The 22,327-nt window shown below is 42.0% G+C and overlaps 1 protein-coding gene across 1 annotated transcript in view; it reads right to left on the minus strand.

Annotated features, from left to right (window-relative positions):
• Positions 1-22,327, minus strand: part of ST18 (suppression of tumorigenicity 18, zinc finger) — a 177,835-nt gene that overhangs the window by 50,529 nt on the left and 104,979 nt on the right. Inside the window, exons 4-10 of the mRNA XM_015408368.1 lie at positions 21,053-21,231; positions 14,073-14,864; positions 11,444-11,578; positions 9,737-9,827; positions 8,303-8,407; positions 3,912-4,117; positions 1,777-1,988 (exon numbers count right to left, since the gene is read on the minus strand). Of these exons, the coding sequence (XP_015263854.1) occupies positions 1,777-1,988; positions 3,912-4,117; positions 8,303-8,407; positions 9,737-9,827; positions 11,444-11,578; positions 14,073-14,864; positions 21,053-21,231 (1,720 nt within the window). The remainder of the gene's footprint in view (positions 1-1,776; positions 1,989-3,911; positions 4,118-8,302; positions 8,408-9,736; positions 9,828-11,443; positions 11,579-14,072; positions 14,865-21,052; positions 21,232-22,327) is intronic.

A 22,327-nucleotide genomic window follows, 5' to 3' on the forward strand; every position in this document is an offset into this window, starting at 1 on the left:
AACCAAACAAATTTATAATATTTGATTGAGTCTGCATTTTCAAATAACGATGATTTGTTTTATTTTAGGCACATGCATCCAGAGAATATTGCCTTATATTTTTTCCTGTTTAAAACCCCCATTTCCTAAAAGAGATCCCTGTCCAATCCAAATAAAAAGAATATGTGTGATTTTGGCTACTCCATCTCTTTGAGCCTTGCTTGCCTTGGCTCTGGCCAAACACTAATTCTAATTCTTCTGTCAGATATTCTGTACCGCTGGGTTGTCATCAGGCCCTGCTGGAAGTTTGGCAAAAGTGAAGCCTGGCAGAGAATGAGGCATGAAGACTATTTTTTTGGGGGAAAAAATTATTTCAGGATGTAACTCACCCCTACCTCCCACTATATGCCCCAAATGCCACTGTGAGTGGTTACGACCGCCTTCCATTATTTGGCAAACACAAAACAGGTGTACAGCTGAAAAATCTTATGTGTGGTCCCTTTACTGCCTTTCTTTGGCAAGAAAGGTCTGTTTCTAAGGTCAGCCAAAGGTAGGGGAAGCAATTTAATACAGCCTCTGGCATCAGCTTCCTTTTCAACGCTAGGAGAAAAAAATTCCCTCTGCCATAGCCCAGCACTAGAAAATTTCTCTGGCCAATGTCATGAATAAAGCTGTGGACCCACAGAAAACCAGCAACGAACTCATGATCCTTAAAAAGGAGTCCTCTGGATTGCTGGGCCATGAATTCCAGGCTGTTGCCATCATTGGCTTCAAGAACCTGGCTGTTGCAACAGCAGTTCTGAAATGCAAAGGAGAAGATTCTGCTTTGCTGAATACAGGCTTGGAACATCCAATTTGATTTTTCACAGGTGATAAAAAGTAGAGGCTTTCTGTCAAGAATAGCAGAGAGTTATATCAAATGGGAGTCCCATCTTCAGCCAGCATGACCAGGAGTCAGATAATGTAGTTGTAGGAGTGCTGCTGCATTGCATAGTGGATGAAGCTTGACAAGCAAGCAAGTACCTGTCTCAGAGAACACTGTCAAGTACAAAGCCGCATGTGTTGTTCTTTAATACCTTTCCCCCAACATATTTCTCCATGGTGCCCACAATAGCTTTATATGAAACTAGAACACCACTATATTCTCTTGTCTGCTGGACTTCTTGGTACCAGTAGCAACAATATCCAGTGGTAACTACACTGGTCATCATTTTCCTGCAAAGCACTATGGTCAGAGGTATTTTACATCCTATGGAGTCAGATTTTGTAATAAGAAGGCACTTTTTGTTTGTTGACAAATTGGGAATCGTCAACTAGATAAATGGCCAGATATTCAAATAATCTCTTCTTCCCATTCACAAATCACCTGCTTTAACCATTAGCTCCATGACAATCAGTGAGACTCATCATCAACAGAAATCTCAGTATTTGGATCTGTGAACTGTCATATCTATTCACTGTACCAGTCCCATAAATGATAAATTATAGTAGCCTTTGCACTATGCAAAAAGTGGTATTTTGGTATAGATTCTGCTCCACTGTTACTGTATTTGGATCCCCCCCCTTCTTCCTCTCTCATACTTTGACACCAGTTATAGGGACTATTCATACTGCTTTGCCTTTCTCTTGTTTCTTTCCCTCCAAATTTATTCCTGTCTCTTCAAAAGAACATGCAGAAAGGAGGTGCTCTTCTGAGGTGGGGGAGGGAAAGAACTGAATGCAATTGCTCACATGAAAGACAGTTTATTCGCACAGTTCAGTAACTAGCACACCCTCCAGGTTCTTGGACTAGCCTACCTTGGCAGACAGACTCTGTGGTTTGTTGGAGAGGATCTCTGCTGCTTCCCTGCAGTGGGTGGAAAGGTTCAGGATTGCAGCAGCTGCTGCTATGTGGGTGTCTTCACTACATTGACCGTAGCCATAAGAGTTGGCATGGCAAGGGCTCTGTGTGTGGGCGCTAGCACTAGGCAGCCGATTAGAAAATTTTCCTGGATTTGAAAAATGCTTTGCTGTTGAAGAGAGATTTGATTAGAATAGCTTGTATACAACCATCCCTCTATTAAATATACTGGATTTACAGATTCATCATTCCATACAATAAAATATGTGAAGACTAAACAAAAGCCTATTCTTGACTAGAAACTTACTATTTAAAAGCTTAGTTCTGAACAAACTAGAGCATTTTGCCATTGACACTGTTGGAATCTGACAGCCATTATACAAAACAGTCAGGCACTAACTTCCATTTTCAGTGGTAAATTTTCATCTGAAGACAAAATTATGGATGTTTTCTTCATTATGTCACAGGAACTTCTGTACACGGGAACGTCTTTGTACTTATGTTTACGTTCAATGATATATGAATAAATAATGAAGATGATTTGGTCCACAGAAGACACGGTTGCAAGCAGATTTGTGACTTTTAAGAACATAAGTACAACGAGTCACAGCAAACTCCAATTTATATGGCAATATATAGAAAATCCAATGAAATTGGTCAGCTTTAGCTATGATGTTGAGACATAGCCAAACACTGTTTGCCTTACATTTAGAGCAATGCCTTTATTATTTGCGGTAAATAAATCTGACTCTTAGCAGTTAACTTTTTTAAAAGTCCATAATAAACATGTGGAAAAATTATATTCACAAGGAAAATTAATATAAAACATTTCTTAAGAGTTATTTTAAACACAGAACAAAGAGCTAAGGCAATCAGCTCAATGAGTTACAGGTAATTGTTGTTTGATGTAGAAATGTTATTTAAGGCAGAGTTCAAAAATAGCAATTTATGAACTCTGACGTTAAACACTGCTGGTCTCATCAAATGGTTGTGTTTGTGCATTTCTGCTAACCTTTGCTACAGATGTCTTTTTTGCTTTTATTGATCTGACTATGATAATTAATATTAGTAATGTCTTCCTATGATCCCATTTTTATTTTAGCTATTGAAGTCCATATATTTATTTACTTTTTGCTGAATTCCAAGCAAGCGCCCATTTTTCCTCCCTGGTCCTCTTTGGATAACATGATCTGCTTTCCAAATTCCTCTTGAAATTCCCATTCAAAAGAAAAAAAAACTAGTTTGGATACAAAGTGCAAAAAGAGAGCAGCTGAGTAAAAATACTCCATGAATAGTGGCAGCACATTCCCATTCTATACTTGCATACCTAATTGCCACATGACACTGATTTACATTCATTGAATTCAGGATCATGTTGATAGAAGTTTCCTATGAAATCCTTGCAGCCGTGAAGCAATGGGCAATAATGGCACGGGTCTCTACCGCAAGTATAATAGCAACACTTCTGTCCTGGCACTGTGGTGCTTATCCCATGTTACAAATTGTTCCCGGATGCCAAGGGCAACATTGAGCAATACCTTGCAAACTAATGAGCCTTCCAGGATGGATCATAGGCCTAACAGAATTAAACCATTTCACATAGCATCCTGATTTTTGTGGGGTTCTTTCCATACAAGAACCACACATATTGCATAGGAAGAATATGACAAATCCTGTATTCTCTCTTTTGTTATAGGGCTGCCTTTTAAAGTAAACAAAAAGAAAAACAAAATCCCCTCAACTGCGTGAGGACTTTATAAACCACCTGTACTGGGTACACTGATTCTTGCTGTGTATATGTCTGTGCATGATTGTATCCATGTACATGAGAAGTCTTAAACACAATCCTCTAAACTTGCACAAAGACACCATTTATCTTCTAGCCACAGCAACATGTACACTGTTGCCTCAAATGGTCACCCAGATTGGAACCACAGGTTATTTGGAGAGGAGAGGATTGCTAAAATACATTATTAAATCTTATGGTCAATTAGAATGGTTTAGTTGTGCTGATCATATTTTTTTATTTTTACAATCCAGAGATGTAAAACAAGGGAAAAATGAAACTGGACTGCATCTGTCTTTCACTTACACTCGAGGAATTGTATGGGTTTTTGTCCTTGAACAGTTGGCACCATTGTGTGTTTGCCAAAGACTTGGGCATCAAAGCTGGCATAGTCAAAGGGTACTTTCCCGCACTTTTCTTTCTCTCTCGTAAGAGTGGCTCTGGGGAAGGGACTGGGTTGGGCAGATCTGCAGCTGTACTGAGATAACTCAAGCTGCTTCATTAAGTTTGTCCTGCAGAGACAAAGAAGAAGACAAAATAATGAGACCACTGGCTTCATTCTCCTGAGGTGGAGTACCTGACATAACAGACTGAAGGTCAAACTAAGTGTGATGCTGGAATGGATCCCCAGCACATTTTTGATTGCTAAATAGCAGCTGTGGCAGCTCCTGCTCGAAATGACAGCTGTGTGTTTGTGTTTGTGGGGCTAGCTTTCCCATCCTGTGCCATTTTCCCAACCTTAAACAGACTCCCCAAAGCTCCTCTTTTCCCCTTGGAGAAAAATATGCAGGAAACGTGTGTGCATCCCCTCACCAGGGCAAACAGCAATTCATGGGGACATTTGCAGCTGGGAAAACAGCAAGAAATAAACTCCCCCAACGTCCATGCCATGGCCTGATCCATATTGGGGGAGGGCATGGCTGTGATTTAGTAATAAAAGCTCACTGGAAATCTGTTCATAGATCTTCCAGCATCCTCTCTAGTTTGAGTCTGACCCATATTCAGAGCTTAGAACTCAGAAAAGACTAACAGTAAGCAACAGTAGAAGCCGTTTTTAAGGATGACCTCATGGGCAAGGAACACGGAAACGTAATGCTCTTTTATTTCCTCAGTGAGGGGCAAACTCCCCAGGGCCCAAATCAGAAATGGGGCTGCCAGGTATGAGCTGCAACTGCAAAGGCTTCAGAACGTTGTTTTGAATCACACACCCTAAACTGGCTTACCTTTTTCGCTTTGCTTTGCACGTGTGTCCTTGGAGTGCAGCTTGTGAACTGAGCTACAGGAAAGCAGCAGCAGCCCTAGCAGCATTTACAATTAAATTTACCCCATTTCACCAGCCACATCGAGACTAACTAAGGGGGCTCAAAAATCAACTTCTGAGCTGAAGAGTCCCAACTCGCTTGTGCTCCCTCGACCAATGAAATCCAACCATGTAGATCCAAAAGTGGCCCATATGCTTGAAATCTGTCTCATTTCTACGGGAAGGACTGCACCACAATGAGTTGCCAGCTGCCACTGTGGAGCAATGGTGAGGGTTGGGTGGGAATTCCTGCCCTTATTTGTCAGCTCTGGGAGACAATACTGAAAGTGAGGGGAGGGCCTCAGTCAGAGCGCTCCGCAAGCACCTGCTTCTCTGGCTAGCTCTCTTCCAGTGGGGTCCATTTGGGGCTACTCACCTCAATGGAAGCTGCTGATCTGCCAGTCACTGCACACTTGCATGGTGTTGACTACAATGCCCCCTGTTTCTGCCACTGCTTTTGGGCTCTTATAGGGAAGGCTGGGAAATCCTTTTCCTCCCTCCATTGTTCCATAGACTAGTGGAAGTCGCGGTGAGCCCAAGATTAGAAATGTGAAGAAAGGTCTTTTTTCTTTTGCCTGGGATTCCCACAGAATCGTGACAATGATCACATCAGTGCATAATCTACAAACAAATGCTGCTAAAGATGCCTCAGGGAAACAGCCTGTGTGCACGACTATGTGTGGGGAGGGGAATCTGACAGAGGTAGCAACTATGTTCACAGTGACACTGCTTCAATATGTTGATTTCTGTATGATGGAAGCAGCTGAACTGCCTGTAGGATTCCCTTTACAGTAAACAGAAACTGAAAACATTATTCTAAGGAATTAAGATCAGAAAATAGTTTAGATTATAATCCACTAAAATGGGGAGAAGAGATCTAAAGTCTCTGCTTCTGAAGAAAGTGGGCTGTACTGCACTTTCTCAGCCACACTGGCCTGTCCTTTTTGAGGAATTTTAGAACAAATCATCATGAAATAAATTTGTACAAATCTGAAAACAAAGCTTGTGTTAGCTATAGAAAGACTGGTTCCTACATTCACTAGGAGCACTTTTGTGGTGCTCCCCACTTTGAAAAGGGAAGGCAGCACCAAGATACGGGGTGGGTGAGGTGCTACCCAGCCAATCAGCTATTTAAAGACAGCTCTGTCTCACTTTCCCACCTTTTTGCTGGAGTCACTGAAGGAGGGAGCTTGCCTTGCAAAGTGCTTGCTTGGAAACTCAGTGTGAGAAGAAGGAGATCATTCATTTGGTGTTTAAAAGGATTAGTGCCCCTGCCCCCAGCTTTCCTGCAGTTAGTCTGGTCTGGTGTAGAGGTAGTGACTGGAGCAGTTTTCTTCAGCCTTTACATCCCTCTGGCTGTGAGGGGAAGGGGTGGGGTTGTGTATCATGTGAGGGGGAAATTAGGGTTGCCAGACTCCAGGTGGGGGTTGGGGATCTCCAGCTTTTACAACTAATCTCCAACTGACAGAGATCAGCTCCCCTGGAGAAAATGGCTGCTTTGAAGGGTGGCCTCTATGGCATTGTGCCATGCTAAGGCCCCTCCCCTCCCAAACCCTCCCCTCTCCTGGATCCACCCCCAAAGTCTCCTTTCCAACCCAGACCTGGCAACCCTAGGAGAAACACAGTTTTCAGGAGTGTGGAGGAGTGGAGGTTTATCCACAATGCTCCCAATATGGGCAGTTGCCATGTTGCGTGAACAAAGGAACACATGTATTTTCCATGCATGTACAGCTTTGCTACACACAAAACAGACCACTGAAACATCCCGTGGTCAGTTCACGCATACCAAAGCAGCATGTGCGTTATAAATATGTGCGTTCCTCTGTTCAAACAATATGGCAACTGTGCCATAATATACTGTCAAGTTCTGACTCCCAGGGACTGGAGTCCAGGACTGCTGTGCCTTCCAGGATCCTTTCTTTGGGAGTTCAAGGGTGTCTCCATTTCTTTTGAGGAGGGAGATTAAGGAACACCCAAAGCCCTCACTCTCCTGCCTGGTTCTCTTCCCTCATTGTGGGAGAGAGGCCTGGCCCATCCTCAGTTCACCATGATCCTACATTTAAATTAAGTTCTAGGGCCTCAGGCTCCTATAATGTCCTGGGGAAGAGGCAGAATGTCCTGAGGCACTGGCCATGGGTAAGCCTGGTCATCCAATGGAGCCCTCCCATCGGATCTCTCCCTATACCCAGGTCTCCAGGGTAGCTCTCTCCACTTCCTTGGGCTCCCAAAGGCCATAGAAGTGGCCTGCGCTGAAGCTGGATGGGCCAGTGGACTTGGTTCATTAGCACCCCACCTTGTAAGTCTGGGAATTGGACATGGCTGGCCACGGGAGCCATGCCTCCATACTTCCACTGAAGCTGGCAGCTTGGCCCTCTTTTCACCTCCCCTGCTTGGGGCTCAAGCCCCAGGGAATGGGGCCTGCTGAGCACTTTGGTGTGTGAGAGGAGCTCCCAAGTAGGGGTGGGCATGAACCAGGAAAATGGAGGTTTGTCCCACTTCACAGTTCTTGAGGTCCCACAGACAGCGAACTGGGACAAACCTCCCCTGCTTCACAAACCAATTCAGTTTGTGAGGTTGATGGATCTTCCCTCCCTCCTTTCTGCTGGCAGTGGCTCCCCAAGCATGCTGCCATGGCAGTGTGACTCAATGAGCGAAAGGGATCGCTGAAATGCTGAAATGGCTTGTAAAAGCCATTTGGAATGTTCCCTTTAAGTGGCTTTTGTAAACCATTTCAGCATTTTAGTGATCCCTTTCGTTCCCCCCACACACTTTCAAGCGGGCGGGGGTGGGGGGGACAAAAGGGATAGCTGAAATCGCTTCCAACTGGGAAGGCATACCTTCTCAGTTCACTTGTGAGTCACACCTCCACGAACCGGGCCTGGTTCATGATGAACTTCGTTTCATAATTCGGTTCATGCCCATCTTTACTCCCAACCCCAAATATGCATGCTCCCGATATGCACCGTTGCTGGGCTCCTAGTATGTGTGGATGTAATGTCTGAAAAGGCTGTAACTGATTATATGGAGCTGCTGCCACAAAAGCAAATGACTAGCTCCACCCTTTTGCTAATAGTATATAAACAGCCTGTCATACTCATGGCAGCTGATTCACGAAGCCAGTTTGCAATTCAATCCATGTGGAATGATAAAACCAGCAGCACAGACTGAAAAACATTCAGACAGTAGTTGTGTGAATTGGCATAGCAGCCTATTGACTCAGTGACTATGATGCTGAATCCAGAACATGTCTGAGCCATCTCTGTCTTGTGCAGGGCATTATGGAATACAATCTTGTTTTTGTGAAGTTCACTCTGCATGACTGAATATTTCAGGGTATTACAAATGAAAACATTAGTTACGAATTCATTTTCAGGAACATATCTATGCTGTTTCTTACCTGTGAACTGGATCATGGCACTGCCCTGTTTTAGGAGAGTCAAGCTGATTTTTTTCCTGAGACATTGCCATTTTTTCAGCTGCAGCAATTGGACAACCAGAAAGGCTGTTTAAAAAAGATTTGTCACACATGATTAATTGATAATGTAAACATACATTTCTTCCTATCAAATACTAGGAGTGTTTTATTTCATATGAAACTAGCACTATACGCTGATTCTCCTCACAGTATCATATAGGTTTCAGACCAGCTAGGCCCTCCTCGCCCATTCTAGCTGTGGAAATCCAGCCACATTTCTTCCCATAGCTATCCCAGGCATTCACAACTAGTTGATGCCATTCCCCCTCCACAGCTCCCCTCTCCATACCTTCTTGCGATCCTCATCCAGTTAGTCTATTGTTTTTTATTATTTGTATTTACTTCAGTTGTACCCCACTTTTGTCCCCAATGGGGACCCAAAGTGGGTCCATTTTATCTTCATAACAACACTGTGAGGTAGTTTAGGCTGAGAGATGCTGACTATCCCAATGCCATCCAGCAAACTTCCATGGTAGAATGGGGATTCGAACCTGGGTTTCCCAGATCCTAGTCTGGCACTCTAACCACTGTACTACACTGGCTTTTTCACCCTTGGGCTTCCTTTGGCTTCCATTCATGCCTCACTCCTAGGAACTCCAGAAATTTCACTTGTTCTTTTTCACTGTGACTGACTCAGTGATCCTTTGCCAATTGCATCCCTATGACTTCACATACAGTTAAGGTGAAACAAAATGAAAACTGAATTGATATACTATGAACGTTCAATGTAAGCACTTCTGTGTTTCAGTGATTTCAATGGGAAAAATCATATGTTCAACCCTTTCATGCAGAGGTCGATTCGGGGGGGATCGCGGGGGATTTCAGTTCCCCCGGGTGAGGTGCGGGGGTGGGGCACATGACAAAGCCTCGCCCCCTTCTTCTGGCCACCCCGCTTCCAGCCCTCATTCAGCCAGGAGGAGTCAGGAGAAGAGGGAGGGTAAGTTGCTTCCTCCCCGCCTCTCCCCACCCCTGCCTGCCTGGGGCCAGGGAGGGCCTTGGCGGGGCTTCCTCGCACTCCCGCCGCCCTTGCAGGTCCACCGCTGGGCCCCTGATGTCAGGGGGTGTGGCATATGCTAATGAATTATGCTAATGAGTTCCCCTAGTTCTTTTTCTACAAAACGACCCCTGCTTTCATGTCAATCAATGGGTGCTAAGCATGCTTCATATTGGAGGGATAAAGTCCTGAATGAATGAATTCTTGTTGAAAGGCATATCCCATGTGTTTGCATGCAAGGAAAGTTTCTTTGTGGTAGCTAAGCCTTATATGCTACCATTGTTTTACCTTTAGGCCTGAGTGACTGATAGAAGGAAATCCTTAACTTTTTAAATAAGCTAGACCAGAGTATGTAGGATTACCTTCTGTGAGTATTGCGATTGCTGTTGACATGTCCTCTTCCTGTACATCCAGGAGTGGGACACTTCAGCACATTTTCATGCATGGCAAGGACTAAACAAAAAGAAGAAAAGATTTGTATAAATACATGCTCAAAATTCAGCAGCTAAACTGAGGCTATTGTACTCTTGGTCACACTGTGAGGAGACAAAACTCACTGGAAAAGACAATAATGCTAGAAAAGGTTGAAGGCAGCAGGAAAACAGGCAGACCAACATGAGATGGATTAAACGTGTCAAAGAAGCCATGGCCTTCAGTTTGCAAGAGGACCTGAGCAAGGCTGTCCATGACAGGATGTTTTGGAAGTCATTAGTTCATAGGGCTGCCATTAGTTGGAAGCCACTCGGTGGCACACAAAACACCCTCCATTCCTGGTTCCAAATAGCTTTTATTATTGTTGTTAGCAAACATGTTTGTTCACATGATCAAGATCAAGAGGTTTTTTTTAAATCTTGCACTGTATTCTTAAAATGTTATTTGGGGGGAAAAGATAACCTTTGAGCTTGCCTGGGTTTGTTGTTAGCAAACATGTTTGTTCACATGATCAAGATGGTTTTTTAAATCTTGCACTGTATTCTTAAAATGTTATTTTTGGGGGGGAAGATAACTTTTGAGCTTGCCTGGGTTTCTGGTTCTTTGCCAACCCACTTTCACCTCTGATTCACCTCTGACTCACTCTTTCAACATGTAAACAAATTAGAATCCAAGAAGAATCCAGGAGTTTTTTGTCCCTGGATGGCAGTTGTGCACAACCATCTTCATAGCAAAAGTTTACTCTAGCTGTAACTTCAGGAGTAAACCACATTTTTTCCCTATCTTTCCTGCAAATGCAGTGGAGAATAAACTACTGTTGTTCACCTAATTATGTCTATATATATCAAAAGGAAGGACTTCACACTGGAATAAACTATCACAGTTAAGAATATTGATGGAAATCTACATATAAACAGGTTGTGACATACAACCTAGCTAACTGAAATAGCTGGATGTTAGCCAGTTTGGAACCTGATTCAGAACACATTTTCTTGGCAGTGAGTGTGACCTCAAAGAACTTTACTTCTCAGTAAGTGTAACATGCCACCTAACTGTTGACAGTACCAACACTGAAATTAATTTAAATGAAATATTTGTGTTTTGAAGAGTGCTGCTTGATGTTAGAGAATATATTACTACTACTACTACTAAGAAACAGTGGGGTCTCTAGGGCAAATAAATTTGACTCAAGGTTTCTTCCTACAGTCACAGAACCTGAGTGGACTAATAGATGCAGGTAGGGAGGCTGTAGTGGGGAGAAGGGGAAAGGGATGAAAGTTTCCTCTCTTCCCTCCTCCAGTGTCACAGCTGTGCTGATGTAGGAAGCAAAAGGGGTGAAAAGCTCATGAAGATTGGTGTGACTCCATGGACAACCTCCTGAGGAACAGAAGCGTGAACAGTTGCTTCTCCTTTTGATCCCTCCCCCCTTACCTGCTGTAGCCTCCTGAACCACATCCTTATTTGAACATTTGGGTCCTGCAACCCTGGAAGAAAATTTCCAGGAGTGAGAAAGCACTGACGGGGGGCAGTATGGGAAAGATCCAAAACACTCAGTGCCTTCTCCCGATGGAACTCTGTATCCAGCTCATAGAGTTTTGCCACAATATGCATTTCTGTACTGAAGAAATGATACTTACTCTCCAGTGGCACTCTAACTTTATGTGGACAGCCAGAAAGACTACGATGGTGTGGGTACAATCCAGTTACGTGTCCTGTGCCATCGCATCCTGGGATGGGACATTTGGTCTCCCTCTTTTCAGGCCTAGACAAATCTGAAGGTGTGTGTCGGGGGGAATGAAACAAAGACATTGCCTGAACATTGTATTATACCATGACAACTAGTTTTAAGACAGGATGAAGGCATAACGGATGCAGCTTTTGGTCAGATTTAGAATTCGTTGAAATGCTAGGAATCTGTAGAATTCTGCTCTATACAATTATTGTATTCTTTTTTATTAAAATATGTGGTTGCAATAACATTTGATTCACAAACCAGCAAACTAGAACTACCCTTGAATGGAATGAAATCTAGGGAACACTAAATCTTAAACTGGAAATTTTAGTGTAACACTTTGGGAATGTGGATTATGACCAAACGGCCGATCAGAAACATAGAATTGTAAGCAATGCCTGGAAAACACACAGATATCTGTATCTGTTGTAATATTTCTATTGCAAAACTGATGTCAAGGGCATTTTGTTGGGGAAGCTGTGTAGAGAGCTTCCATACCAGTACAGCTATAAAACACCCAGTGAATATCCCACAGCTATATCAGTGGTGGTTGTGATAACATTTTTACCAACATTTCACACATGAAAACAGGAAGACACTTGTGTATCTGAATCCCCTGTTCTTACACAAACTTCCCCTAGGCACCCCTCTCTCTTGCACATTGCTGGAATTTCTTTTCAGCCTGCTGTACTTTGTGTTAATTTATTCTATCCTAGGTTGTTCAGCATTGAACATCTATAGAAGGATATATTAGCAAACAGACTGCAACATTTTCTGTCTTTTAATTTTAACAATGTGAAAATGTTTAATTTCACAATAGAACATTTAATTTCACCATAGTCCTCCTGGCTGCATTCATTATAAAGCAGTCGCTGTTTGAACATGAGCAGTGACTTTTACTAAATAGGTTATGAAGGAATAGGAGAGGGAAGTGAAACACTACACTGGCCTATAGAGATCTGTGCTGGTTATAAACCGAATAAAATTATACTACTACTACACTGGCCTTTTGTTTCTGTGTATATGTGTGTCACATGCTGATGTACTGGATGCATATGCATAAAAATAATCAATTTTCTCTTCAGCAATTTAACTTTTAGAGGGGTGAAGCTTCAAAAATTCCACAATTTCTCCACAATTTTTCTTCCATCTCACGGAGCTTCCATCTCACAGAGTTCTGGAACCTCTTCGACAAAATTCTTTTAAAAATGTTTAAAAATTCATGAGTTTTTAGCAGATTGAAAACTTAATTTCCCTCTTGAGAGTTCCAGCACCTCTTTTTCGAAAAAAAAAAAAAGCCCTGGACCTGCAGTTGGTTTCATTGAACAACCGAGGATAGAATAAATTAATGTAAAATACAGCAGGCTGCAAAGAGATTTTGCAGTGTGCAAGAGGGCAGGGTGCCTAGAGGAAGTTTGTGTGAGAACAGGGGATTCAGGTACACAACTGTTTCCTATTTTCATGTGTGAAATGTTGGTGGGAAAGTTATCACTTAACAACCATTGATGTTTTCAACCAAAAGCACATGTCCACACATCAGGGGCTGGATCCAACCAGTTTTTTCATTAATGGAAAAGGAAGAATGAGGTCTTCTTTGACCACCAAAAAAGCTGTGTTGGTGACCATGGGTCCTTTATGGACAAAAGCCATATGGTATTGGGACTGTAATAAGGAAGGAAATTATGTGAGATGGAGTGAAAACTGACTGGATCCAACCCCTCTTTATATCACCGCACCTTTCTATATCACTGCAACTCACATCAGTGTGAAATGCCTTGCTCACTCCCAATGGAAGCCAACAGAATATTGTCCTTGCTTCCACTGACTTCAGGGGAGTGAAAGATATTATTTCTTTCCACTGTCTTCTTAAGTTGAACCATAGCAGAAGGATGAGGCCTCTTGCAAGAAAAGGACCACAGTGAGCAAACTTGCAAAGGCCCAATTCACATACTGGTGACACAGGATGCAGTGCTGCACCTATCAAAGTCATTAGGGTCAACACCCTAACTGTTCATAGAAGTGTGGCTGACATAGGCCTGAATGAGAGTTCTTTCTTAATCTAGGGTTGCCAGCTCCCCTCTGGCCACCAGCTGGCGATGGGAGGTAGAGTTGCCAGTTCCAGGTTGGGAAACTCCTGGAGATTTGGCGATGGAGCCTGGGGAGGACAGGGACCTCAGTGGGGTACAATGCCATACAGTCCATACTCCAAAGGATCCATTTTCTCCAGGGGGACTGATCTCTGTAATCTGGAGATGACCTGTAATTCCAGGGGATCCCTAGGTCCTACCTGGAGGCTGGCATCCCTACCTTAATCTTACCTCACAACATTCCATGGGAAGTGTGTTGATCAGGACCCACAGAGTCACTTATTAGAAGCCCACAATTAACCATAGCTAAAATATACAGTAAAATATTCAAATGGCTAAACTGCCAGTTAAAATGCAAAACATTGTCATCGTGAAATTTAAGAGTAAGTTATCACCAGGTGTCAAAATCAATGTGCCAACTACTATAAACAAAGAAAGCAAACTCACGTTTGTTATTGTAGATTAGTCTTCCACCAAGGTCAATTACTTTGGCTTGTCTTCTTTCACCAGTAAGATGCTCCAAGAGGAACCTGTCCAGCTCCTTGTAAGTGCTATGAAAGATGTGACCCTGTTCTGCCTGCAGGGCTATTGCTTGTTCTAACAAACTCAAATTTTGCTTCGTTTTGTCCAGGTCAAAGGACAGTTCTGTGCTTTCTGAGAGGCACTCATCTTCCTCGCTGTCTGGAAATGGATTCTGAATTCTGCTGTTGAATGTTTCGGCATGAGACTCACGTGATTCTTGCAGCCCTGTTTCTGAATCACAAACCATTTCAGAATTCTCAAAATCTGTTCCCTCACTTTTGATTCCTGGTGCTTTTAATACATCTTTCTGATTACATCCTACAAGATATTCTTTATTTAATGGAAGTTTTAAGCTTGTCTCTTCAGAGAAGTTGGAGGAACTGTCCCATTCATTGTCCAGAATTTCAGAACTGCTTTCGTTATCCTCAGAGGAACAGTACTGTGAAACAAAAACACCAATTCTATCGTTTCCTGCTGATGAGTTAATCATGTAGCATTCATCAACATTGTTATTCTTGATTTTTAAGGACTGGCTGCTACTGTCCTTTAGTTTGTCATTCTCTGGGTGATTTGGTATATCTTTTCCTATTTTTTCAAAGCTAATTAAAGATTTGGACATGAGGTTCTGGTAGCTAGTATAATTGTCCTTCTTTTGATGAACATTTTCTTGCACATCCAAATTAGGGCTACTTTTGGCTGGTGTTATGATGTTTTCTTCTGTATGGGGTATGGGGGGGGGAAAGAGAAAGCACAAAAGTAACATAAATTACTGCTACAGAAAAACATGAACCACAAGCTATGACCCTGACTAGATGGGAGCCATGTTTGTGGCCCAGGGGTGGGAGGGGCAAGCCAGGAGACCGGGGCCTGGCCAATCCTGGTGCTGAGGCTGGCCCAGTTCAGGGGAGGGCTCCAGGGGCAGTCCTAAGATCAGACTGCCCCCAATGATCCCTCCGTGCCTCTATAAATTTGGGTGGCAGCTGGGCTTCTATCCCCATTCTTCTGGGCTCTCCCTCCCGCCACTCCCCTCCCTTTTTGCTTTCAGTTGTTATGGGTTGCATTTTGAGTTTGGTTGTTGTTTTTTGCTCACTCCCATCATGGCTTTGGGCAGCCTGGGCATTGGGACAGATCCATTTGTGTGGAGGGGCTGTGCCTGCGCACTGCCTCCCTCATTTGAGACTCCCTTATGGGGTCTTAGGGGTGGACCCATATAGCAGCATGCCCAGTTCAGGGGATGGCTGGTGGCTTACCACGAGGTGGTAAGGGAACCACCCAGTTGCATCCACACATTTTTGCATATTGTGCTATCGTTTTCCTGTATGGACAAGTCAATCCATAAGGTGAGTGACTGCTATAGCACAATGGTAGTGAAACAACATGGCACAATGTGATCAGTTCCTTCATGGAGCAAGGAACAGCTGACATCCTTGAAAGTGCTGTGTTCAGCTCTACGATGCAGAATAAGGCTGCATTGCACCTGAGTACTATTAGCACTTTATACTGAAGCTCAGTTTTTATATTGAGTAGCAATTACACAGACTCCATTTGCCTGAGCTCTGTGCTGCTACTGTCCACTATCCTCTCCCTCATGATGCTCCACACACACAGTATACAGAGGAAGGAGGAAGGGTAGGTGGGCTGCAGTGCAAAAATGACTGGGCTGTAAAGTCAGAAAAGGACCTGCCATTCATTGGGGATATACTGACTTGTCTCTTGGAAGCATTATTCATTTAATTCAAAACACTATCATCTCCCTCCTGATGCTCTGCACACAAAGTACACACAGTGCCTTATAAACATAAATTAAAAATCATCCTACACAACATTTATTCATTTGCGTCATTTATACACAACCTTTCTCCCCAATGGGGATCCAAAGCAGCTCACACAGTTCTCCTCTCCTCACAACCCTGTGAGGTAGGTTATGCTGAGCGAGTGTTACTGGCTCAATGTCACCCAGTAAGCTTTCAAGGCAGAGTGGGGATTCAAACCTGGGTCACTCAGATCTTACTCTGACACTGTAACCAACAAAAATTTCAAAAACACACTATAAGTCATCAGCAATACAAAAGTCATAATAAAACTAATTACTATAAAAAGCTAGGATGGACATCCAGTGTTACAATGTAAATCTCCCCTAGACATGATTTCCAAAGTCAGGCTATGACTAAAAGCAAGGTCCTTTATCCAAAAGATACCAGTCTAACCTTTGAAAGCAAGGGCAGCAAGATAAAACCTTAGAAAATCACCTCAGCTTAATGTGGGAGGAAGCTATCCTTTAGATATTTTAGGACTTCATAGGTTTAAAGAAATATTTTGAAGTGGAAAAACACCCTGCACCAAAGAATTCACCCCAGTGTTTCAATTATTTTCACAGCTCTCTGCCCATGGACAAGAACCCTGCTGCAGAATGACAACTGGCAGAATGGAGGGGAGTTGGAGATAGGAGTAATCAAATTCCCAGCACAGAGCACTCAAGCTCTTAGTTATGGTAATGGTTTACTACCCCATCCCCTGGCAGGAAGTCACATGTAGTGTCATGAAACTTTGGAGACTAAGGCTGCGGTCAGATGTGCCTTTAGATACAACTTAGCTGTGAATGCTTGACAGATCTAAAGTGCATGATCAGACAGCAACATTTGGGAAAGGTCCCACAGTCATCCGCACCCCGTGCTGCCCCACCACAGAAATGGAGTTAAAAGACCAGGGAAATTCCGGTCCTAACACTTGCCGATGGGCCTCAGATGGATTTTCCCTAGTCTGATCACTCAAGCACTTACTCAGGCCATCAAGATGGACTGCTCAGTGCATCCCAACTCAGCTCCATTTTTTTCCTGCTAAGTGATATGTGCATAACTGCATAATTGGTCCATGGAGAACTCCATGAAGAACTCTTCATGCGGAGGTTTGATTCCTTGTTTATGCACATGCGCACAAAAAGGCAAAAACCCCCACTTGCTCAAAAATGCCATTTGATCACTTAGTGACGGGCTGCGCCCACAGCGAAATGGATTAGACTGTGATGTCTGATTGAGCAACTCTGTGCCAAATACCAACAGATGAAATAGGAGTGCTTCCTGACCGTGCCAAATGGCACATCTGACCACAGCCTAAAGTGATAGAAAGACTACTCTTTCTTTGAGACAAGAACATCATCCCCAAGGCGGGGGGGGTGTGTGTTATAAAAACTCTGGACACAAGAAAGAGGAGTCTGTTCCATTTTGGGCAGCTTCTCAGATAGGCAAAAGCCATGATGAACTTTTACCTAGAGACTCTATTTCTGTCCACAAGCCATGGGACAACGTAGAAAGTTCTCAACTTGTAGATCTAGGGTAAAGATGAATTCTAATTTACTGCAACTTCAAGTCCTAAATCAAACATAATTTAGGAAGTACCTAGAGAAGATTTTTGACCCTTTCTTTGTTCCCTTGCTAACCCCAAAAACTTGAAAATAACATGTGTATTCTTTTATCCATTTATTAAACTGACTTATATGTTGAACTCTCAAACTCTCACCTCTGGCAACTCACCATGCCTATTCAGTCAAGCAGCTAAGTGAGAAGGAGCAGCAGAGAACCTCATCATCTCTGGAACATGATGGCACTAAACTTCAAAGTTGCAAGATATTGCCCTCAAGCATAGCAGGCACAGTAACTAGGCAGGGCCTTTAAATAGCAACACAGGTATACGGTGCAAGACATATGACTCCGTCTGGCAGGAGATACTTTCAAAGTCATTATTGGTAGTTGGTGGTTGCTCATTTTGTTTTGGAGCCCCTGGGGAGCAAGGGTAAGAGGTGGCACTGCCAAGCAGATGCTTGGGATGACCACAAGGTTCTTTTTCTGACCTCCCAGGAGTCCAATCAGAAGAAACAGGGAAGGGCTTCCAAGTCCATTCTCTCACAGTGACAACAAACTGGAAGCAATGAAGGTGACGTGATCACTACAAACAGCTCCAATCTAAAGCCCAGTCAACATTTCTAAAGCCTTTTCAAGTGCAGACCCACATACAACACACTGCAGTAATCAAACCACTAGCAAAGCATGGATATGTGGCTAGATAATCTCTTCCCTCAAGGGGTCACAGCTGGTTCATCAACCATTCAAGTTTTCATAAATAACAGACAAATGAAAAATGGTAACCTGAGACCTTTGTCATTTATCTTTGTTGTAGCCAAGACAATAAGCTGTGATCTGCTTCAAATCTCATCTGGGCTGGAGACAAACCACAGTCACTCAGCATCAGCATACCCACCCTCACATTTCAATATAGGGATGATAATAACAGTGGCCTACCTTATAAGGCTGTTGAAATTATTGTTATACACTTTGAAACCTAATAGTGCTTTATCAACAGTAAGGATTAGTATTCCATAGAAATTTTACAAAATGGATACTTTGGGTCACTCTTGGTTTAGTGAAAGACCTTAATTATGAAAACTATATAGTTAGCAAGTTCCAAATAGCCACAGCAGTGACAGCACTAAAGAGTACATTAGATTACAAGTGGAAAAGCAGATTTTTTGGGGTAATGAATAGATTTCCTAAAGGACTGGGAAAGACATGTGTATCCTGTGTTTAAGAAACATTCTTTTCTTTGAAATCACAGCAGGAAACAGTAGGTAGTAAAGGCTACAGGAAAGGGTGTCAAATGCTGAAAGACAATAAACCCTTTTGTGTCTCATTTAATTTTTTCTAAACATTTTCTTTTCTGACAAGGACACTCAAAAATACATCTCCATCATCTTCTTTTCTGGTAATTATCTCCCTAAAATCAACACTGGTCTGCCAGGATCAAGTAAATATTACCATAGTAACTAAAAGCATTTTTGGATGAAGGGAAGAATTTAGCCACAACACTGGCCCCTTCAATAATACTGATTATAGGGTGCATTCTTTTGTTGGGTTGTATTCAACATAAACTGGAACGTTCCACATTTTACTTCCTAGAGGAAAAATGAGATAAACAAGCTTAAAATAAAAGAGAAGATGGTCTGATCCTTTGCAAAAATCTATGTCAAACCAACTTCAAGTTTAAATAATAAATTAAATATCGTCTCAAAATGCAAATGAAGTTTTCTCTCAACCACAGTGAGCTATTAAGAGAAAGTGTAAAGGGTTATGATAATTTCAAAGTATTATCAACTACCGAAAACAAATAAAAAGCATTTTCAGTGAATATGTCCAATTCATTGAACTATTCTCTCAATCCACTTAACTACCCACATGTGTACAATAATGATTTATAGACATTATACCTAATTATGCATATTTGGGCTATGGTGGAGTGCCTAACAAAAGCTCTAGAAAGCAACAATTACCTCTGTTGCTTAGTTACATAGTTTAAAATATTCCTATTAAGTGCAGATTATTGTGCAAGGGAGGAGGAGGACACAAATGCACATGTGCCACCACAATGCATTTCACTTTACGGCTGCCAAACTGTTAGCATTTTGGGTCATTTCCAGTTTACATAATTGTCTGGTTCAACTGTTTGTTATACATTAAAAGAAAACATTTATTAATTCTTACGTTTTTCCTTCAGGAGACTGGACCCACACCAAAAGAAATGGCCTTTTGAACTATTTATGGTGAATTTGTTGTTGTTGTTGCTTGGCTTGATAGCTCCCATGCAACTTTATTTTTAGAAGTTGCACCGTCATGGATTACTTTTCTTGAGTCGGCTGTGAGCAAAAATTTGCAGTGTTTTCAAGTGGTTCAGGTAGAGAAGTTCCAGATTGTTAACAGCTATGTTACACACTATGGGCAAATCAGTGCTTGTATTTGGTCTCTTTGCAGTCTCTTGACCAGGTCCAGAAGATTTCATAATTCGATTCCCCCCCCCATTTGTTAGAGGTATGCCTTTCAATTAAATGGAAATAGCTTTATTCGTTATTTTAAAGTAATATGTTTATGGATGGAACCCAGTTTGCTAGCACAGGAAGGCTCTGTTCTATTGCTGTTATCTCAGAAGAGGGCATACATACCACAAATTCGGAAGAGGAATACATGTTATTCTCTCACACAAAACCAGATTCAGGTTACTCAGGAAGGGATTACTACAGCCCTGAGATAAAACAACCACTCAGCAAGCAATGGCATGGAATCTGATTACTTGGTCTCTACTCTTCTCCCCCACATCACACCATAAGGCAGTGTGATGTCATTGATTGTAACACTGGTGCCTGCAGACCTGACAACATGGATCAATGCTAACATATCCACGAATATATGAGTCCCCATCCAACACCATATTAGGATGTCCATCCTGCTATGAGCACAGCTGAAACGTACGTAACACCTCCTCCCACAAATCTTACAATGTCCTGTCTAATTAAGTCCTTGGAGAGGCAGCCTGTAATGAAGAGTTTCTGGCTCTTTCATTTACTTGGGACAGAAGGACATCTGTACACAGAGGATGTTTTACTCATTCACCCATACACTGGATAGCCAGTGTGGTGTAGTAGTTTAAAGTGCTGGATTAAGATAGTGGAGAGCTAGGTTCAAATTCCCATTCAGCACTGGTCCAACCAATACAGCAATTGTATCTCAGACTAACCAACTTCACCAGGTCGTTGTGAGGATAAAATGGAGCAGGAGACAATCATGATTCCTTAGAAGATGGGTAAGATAGAAATGTAAGCGCTAGAAAGAAAGAGTTCAGAAGAATCCCTGTTTCACAGTTTGACTTGGTTCCGAATAAACAATGGCTGACCTACATGGCACTTCTTCTTGACCCATCTGCTGAACTCAGAATGGGATGACATATGAGATGCTTGAATTTACATTGTCATATTTATTTCTCAATTTCAGCATACAGTATTTCCACACAAGGCCAAATCTCTGTAACCTCTACTGGACAATATCCCTTGAGATGACTGGGAAAGCCAACTGTCCGTGATATACCTGCTTTGATGAGGCTGTTGTCATCTTGCAGTTCTGTATTGTCTTCATTTTCCCCTTTGCCTTCCACACTGGGACTGTAGTGACGAGGTTTCATTAACAGAGACTTTCGTTTGTTGACTGGAACTCCCAAGATCTGCTCTTCAGCTTTTCTCTTCTTAGCCATGGAACTTTTGTAGGCACTGCATTTATGCAAAAGTATAAATAAGGGAACAAAATGAAAATTAAATGTTACACAGATTTATATCTTACTTTCAAGAATAATATGATCAGACAGTTGGGTCTTTTGTGTGTGAGTGTGGATCTAAAGAGCAAGACACAGACTCTGTCAATTTTTTCTTTCATTGTTATGAAAAGACTGAGGGTTTTTTTGTTTGTTTTTTAAAGCTTCAGATCATCCTTAATCCTGAGTAAACATATATTAATCTAAACACTGTTCTGGCCTAGACTATATCCATCCAATAAGAAAAGATTTATAGTAGATTGGTAATCCCTAAAAAGAGCTAATGTGAAAATCACACTAGCAGTTACATACATAAAGTTTGTTTGTTATATTCAGATGTGTATGGCTGAAGAATATCAGTTGGAGCGCTTTGTTTCTATTTCCCATCTTTATGAATAAATGGATGGAGCTTTTAGATAGATGAAACAACTTTCAGTTCAAAACTATATTTCTATATCTTTTTTTACCTTTTGTTGATCTTTGAAATAGGAACATAGCACTGGCATATATTGTTTGCTCACTGAATAGTTAGTAGAATAGAATAGTTGGATAGTTGTTACAACATGGTCCAGTGAATACAGTATACTTGGACCTGAGAGACCTGGTATTAATTTATCTTTCAGTCATGAATTCAAAGATTGCCCTTGGCATACGCAAAATAATCAGACTTTTGACGTATTCCAATGGTATATGAACAAGATAAAGATTTTAAGAACTTGCATATACAAAATACCATATATATATTTTAATAGTTCAGTAATACTGAACTCTATTTATACATCTATGCACACATACATCCAAATAGACCGGATTCTCCCCTTTGAAAATAAAGTTGGATTTAAGCCCACATCTATTCAAGCAGAGTTCTTGTTTCTGCCATATATTCTAGCATAGCCATTCAGTTGGGGTGGGTGGGGAATCTTAACCATAATACTGTAGGTATAATATGCCACAATGTTGCAGTAAAACACAAAGCACCTAACTAAATAATAGCTTGGCACTTCTAAATCATGTAGGCTAGATTCTCAGACTTTAAAGAAGCCATATATTTGGAG

The sequence above is a fragment of the Gekko japonicus genome, unplaced genomic scaffold (assembly GCF_001447785.1).
Source record: "Gekko japonicus isolate JY-2015 unplaced genomic scaffold, Gekko_japonicus_V1.1 scaffold504, whole genome shotgun sequence".
Taxonomy (NCBI): Eukaryota; Metazoa; Chordata; class Lepidosauria; order Squamata; family Gekkonidae; genus Gekko; species Gekko japonicus.